Raw genomic sequence first — 5,036 nt, forward strand, 5'->3', positions numbered from 1 at the left:
ATATGTTTGATTACATACAGCCTTGTGACAGTTTTCCTGCATGTCATAAGCATTTGAATATAAATATAAATGTTGAAATCAAATCTGATATTGTTTTACCTTTTATTTGGTGTGTGGAATGTGTGCGGAAGAGGGGGTAGTCTTATACAGCGAGTATATAACAAACTCTGTATTTTGAGTGGAAATGTTAGGGGGTCGTCTTATACGCTCAGTCATCTTATACGCCGGCAAATACGGTAGTTTATTCTAAATCACCTGGTTTAGTTGATGGAAGTGACCACCTGTGTCAGTTAATTGGCTTTACACAAAGGAAACATGAACTTCTCATATCTTTATGACAGGAGGTAGTTTTACAACCAGGAGTCGGGAATTAATTAAAGTTAGGCTTCTTACCCTCCCTCAGAAACAAGGAGAGAGGGGTGCTATCTCACTTGGATGTTTACTTAGTGCTCAAGTTCTTGAGAAAGACTTTCCTGGGTCTTAAAGCTGACAAAGCACCCATCAAGTTTTCAGAAGGACTTTATATACACTTTCAAAGAACAGAGATATCCTTATAGTGATAAGTTTTCTAAAGTAAATGTCCTAAGAAAGGAGGATTGAAAAAATCTTCCCTTATTTTCAACAGGAGAATTAAGCCTCTTATTTTTAATTTCTGTTTGTCCCTATACTTGGTTGACAAGGGCATAACTGAAATCTGAGAGAGTCTTACTCTGAAGTAGCCAATAAAAAGAAGTGTCACTTATGTTTCTTTTCTAGGGACTCAGTTGAATCTAATATAGGAGATGTGAGGGGCTGCCAATTTGGGTGTCTCTCCTTCTAAGTCATCTCGGTAGATTAATGTTGGCTTTTGTATTGTAGTGAGTCACGGTAAAGCTGAGCAGAAGTCAGGAACTAGAAGAACTTCCATTCTTCTGTGTGCTGGTTTTTCAAGATAAACAAATAAGATCCAGGTTAATAACTATCTGGAGCTCAGGTCATCCAGTTATTAAATGTTTTTGACCCCAGATTCAATGTTGTGCTCTTTAGAGTTCATTACACCTGTATTCTCTGTCAGGCTATCTTTGTAGGACCTTAATTACTGAACTTTATACTTATAGCTTCTGGCTTATGGATAATTAATTCTGATACTAGATCTTGTGTTTTGACACCAAAGTTAGTGGTTATGTAAATGTCCAAAATACATTTAAAATCTTCCAGGAAAAAAAATTAATATGCAACAATTTATAATATTACAATATATATTTTCTGGAAATTACTTTTAGTTCTGCCTACTTGACATCTGGTTTCATATTTACAAGAACACATGTAGATCATTTTGCTTTCATTTGGCAGAGAAGAGTATGTATGGATGGTTTTGTTTTGAAAGGGAATGAAAAATCAGTGCACACAGCAGATTCTTTAATAAAAATGCTATCCATGACATTGGCTTAAAGTTTTACAGCATTATATCACTTATTACCCAAAGTAAACTCTAAATAAAAATAGTTTTGGAATTTGACTCTCTTCAAAATGATGATTTTCTAAATGTCACAGGCTTTTTCTTTTCTTTTTGTATGTTTTCTTGTATCCTAAATAAGTATGTTGTTCAGCTGATAATATGATAAAATGCTGAGCCTTAACCGCCAGAGTGCTAATCTGACAAAAAGGATTTTATTAATGATTTTCATCTTCCTTAAATGTCATCTTTTGTTTTTCTCAAGTTGTTTAGCTCTTTATTTATATTGAGATTGGCAAAGGAACATTAAAAACTTCACAAAATGTCTATAATCACGACTCTACCTGTCAAAGCATAATGCATCATTTCAAACCAGCTGCTGAGCTGTGGTGCCAAATATTTCTTTGATCTGCCAGAGTGCTCAGGAGGGCTGGGAAATAGTGCTGAGTTTGCCAGCATGGTGTCAGAGGACCAACTACCCATTCCTCTTCCATCTGATTTAACTATTCATATTATTATAAAATCTTACATTTGAAAGGCAATCTAGAGGGTCTAATATTTTATTTAATATTATCCTGTCTACAAGTATTTCCTTATTTATCTTCTGTTTAAAGTCTTCTGGTAACAAGCCAGACAAAATATATGGTTCAACCTATATAGTTTATCCTATATATGTCCAAAAATACGTAGGATAAACTAATGATTACAAGAACAACTAAAAGAAATACAAAGCATTGGAAAGCTAGGATTTAGTTTCAAATACAGTGGTCTTAAGCATGATACTTAATCTTTTTGAGCATCAATATCATTCTCTCTAAAATGAGATTAAAGGATTATGGGGAAGATCTGCATTAATGCATGTAAAGAGTTTAGCATATAAAATGCATAGCACTTAATAAGTGTTAGCCAAATCATGATGATTTCTTTTAATCTCTTCTACTACTAGCTACTAAGTGTTGGGACTTTCAGGAAAATCCAAATAAATTGTTATTTTATTGGTTCGGTAGAAAAGGAGGAGATATAATTTAGTCATTTCCTCCATTCATTCTAAAGCTTCCCAGAATCCCAGATGATGAACAGTACAATTCACTGATATCATGACTGTTGATTTTCTATGGCCAGAATGAATCAGTGCAGTAATGGAGCTACCCCTGGTTTTGACAGCTCTTTAACTCCTCTTTCTACTCTAACAGATACAATTTTTCCTAAACGATGCAAAATGAATCCATGTTTCTCCATCCTACTTCGTCACTCTGCCATGCCACACTTAGGTTTTCTGTCTGCTTTACTTACTCCTTGCACATAGCCCATGTTTCTCTTGAGGCCAGCTCTAAGCCACGGCCATCTTAGAAATCTGCTTCTTCAAGCTATTGTCCAGGGCAAGTGAAAGCATAGCAGGGAGAGTTGCCTACAGAAGAGCCACTGACCTCTTGCATTCGCCACCATCTGTTTCGGAATGTTCCATTGTCAGCCATGAGTTGGCACCTGGAAATATAAAGTTAAGGTCATTTCTTTCCATTGGTGTCATTCTTTCACGTTTTATCCGAGTCATGTTTTAGAACTAAATTTCTCTTTTGGCCTCATCTCTGATGCTTTCTTTTATAATTTTTGTCTTGAAATCTATGTCCTGCTAATACCCATCTCCACTCAGTTACATTTATCTTATCTGCTCCAGACCGTCGAACCCTATCCCATAGAAACACATAGAGATTGGATGGATAAATAAATTATTAGAATCACTCCCTTACTACATAACTACATTATAAAGCCAATTGAATCAATATATGAAAAAAGGCAAGAGGTTCATCTCCTGTCTGTCTTTTGTAATGTTCCATTTTGCAAAAGCTAGAGCTTAATTCAATCCCAGTTCACTTTACTTCCTTGTTTTAGAGTTTACATTTCAGAGAATGATGATGCAGACAATGCTAAAAGATAGTGGAGGCAGCAGCGAGGGGATGGAAAGGTGAGGGGATGTGGGTGGGGTTTGGCAGTGCTGTTTCCTATGGCCCCACTGGCCCTTCAAAGCTCTGGTAATGCTTTGCAGGTGGCCAGAGCTCTGCTGAGCTCTCAAGAGATTAGAATCTGATTCAAAACTAAGTTGCGTGTCTTCATTATACCATTAATTGTGTAACAAGAAAACAGCTAGTTAGGGGGAAAAAATAAACAAAATTTTCCTACCTATAATCCCTTTTTTGAATGAGATGCTATACCCAAATGTTAATGAATAAATTTTCAGGTGTATTTTAAAAAAAATTTACTTATCTCCATCACCTGACTACAACTTTCTCTTATTTTGCAGCAATGAAGTTGGAGCAGAAGCAAAAAACCCAGGCTGCGCTAAAGTTTTTGGAATGTGGTTGCTAATTTGCTAGATTTCACTTTTTATTTTCTTTTTTCTACCTCCCTTCCTCCTTCCCTCCCTCCCTCCCTCCCTCTCTCTCGCTTTCTTTCTTTCTTTCTTTCTTTTTTTTCCTATTATGAGGGTTCCCTTTAGCAGTGAAGCAGTGGAACTGAAAAAAAAAAGTTTCTTGCGAACATATAACATCTTGGTAATCGAATAACACCTAGCATAGAAGAAATTTACCTCCAGCTTTTTGCACCACTGTTAGCACCTTTAATGCCTTCTGTTAAGCTGACAGCAATACTAACATGTCCCTCTATTTAGCAGCCAAATAAAGAAGCATCTTGGGTAAACAGAAGATGGTTGTGACTGTTTTTCAACACCAGTTTTACTTAAAGCATACATTACTTACTAAATCAGGTTTTATTCCCCTTTGGCTTCTTCTTCTTCTTTTTTTTTTTTTAATGTGAAGAGAAAGAACAAGTTTAAAAAAAAAATGAGTGTCTGCCTGCTTTCAGGAGATGCTAATATCGAGGGGTTCTTTGGGGAGATCCTGGACACCAGAAAGTTAGTATTTCACATGACACACACAGTTTTCCTGTACTGTTGGCGTTCTGTGCTGCCGTACATGTTATGTATGGGGGCAGGCCAGTGACACTGAGTGTTGTGCCATTGGAATGTCTCTAACATTTCTCTCTCTCTTGCTATATGAATCTTATGAGGACTACTTCAGAGTCATTTTGTACTCATAATCTTGGGAGCAGCAAAGACCATAGAGCAAACCCGCCCTGTGATGACAATTCTGGGAGCCCACTTTCCAGCACACTGAATGCCCACATGTTGGCCATGTTTGGTTTCTTCCACAGTCATTATCCTAGTAGTCTGTCCTAGCCTTCTGTAAGTGGTTTGCTTGCAAAGCCTCTGCCCCACTGGGAAGCCTAGGACAAGGCACACTAAGGAAGAATCCATGGCAATTCGCACAGTGAGCTCCGGGTAGTAGAGGAGCCTTAGTGAAGGCTGATTTACTCACCCCTTGAATAGAACCCATGCTCCCCTTGAAGTCAGCTGTGTCTGAGCCATAGCTCCCTCAGACCACTGCTTCATCACCTCATCATCCCACCCAGGGCAAAGCAGAGAGAGTTGCCTACAGAAGAGTAACTGGCCTTCTTCATTCTCCGCCCGCCTTGGAATGCTTCATTGTCAGTCATCAGTTGGCACTTAGAAATATAAAGTTCTCATCATCTCCCCAGTTAGTGGGTG

At 37.7% G+C, this 5,036-nt stretch overlaps 1 protein-coding gene across 11 annotated transcripts in view; it reads left to right on the forward strand.

Annotated features, from left to right (window-relative positions):
* The window catches only part of MLIP (muscular LMNA interacting protein), a 256,749-nt gene extending 252,615 nt beyond the window's left edge, over positions 1-4,134 (forward strand). For all 11 annotated transcript variants that reach the window (XM_019668094.1, XM_019668100.1, XM_019668097.1 and 8 more), the window contains one exon: positions 3,735-4,134. In XM_019668094.1, coding sequence (XP_019523639.1) covers positions 3,735-3,740 — 6 coding nt within the window. In that variant the 3' untranslated portion in view covers positions 3,741-4,134. The remainder of the gene's footprint in view (positions 1-3,734) is intronic.
* The last annotated feature ends 902 nt before the right edge of the window (positions 4,135-5,036 follow it).

This window comes from Hipposideros armiger, unplaced genomic scaffold (genome assembly GCF_001890085.2).
Source record: "Hipposideros armiger isolate ML-2016 unplaced genomic scaffold, ASM189008v1 scaffold_516, whole genome shotgun sequence".
NCBI lineage: Eukaryota > Metazoa > Chordata > Mammalia > Chiroptera > Hipposideridae > Hipposideros > Hipposideros armiger.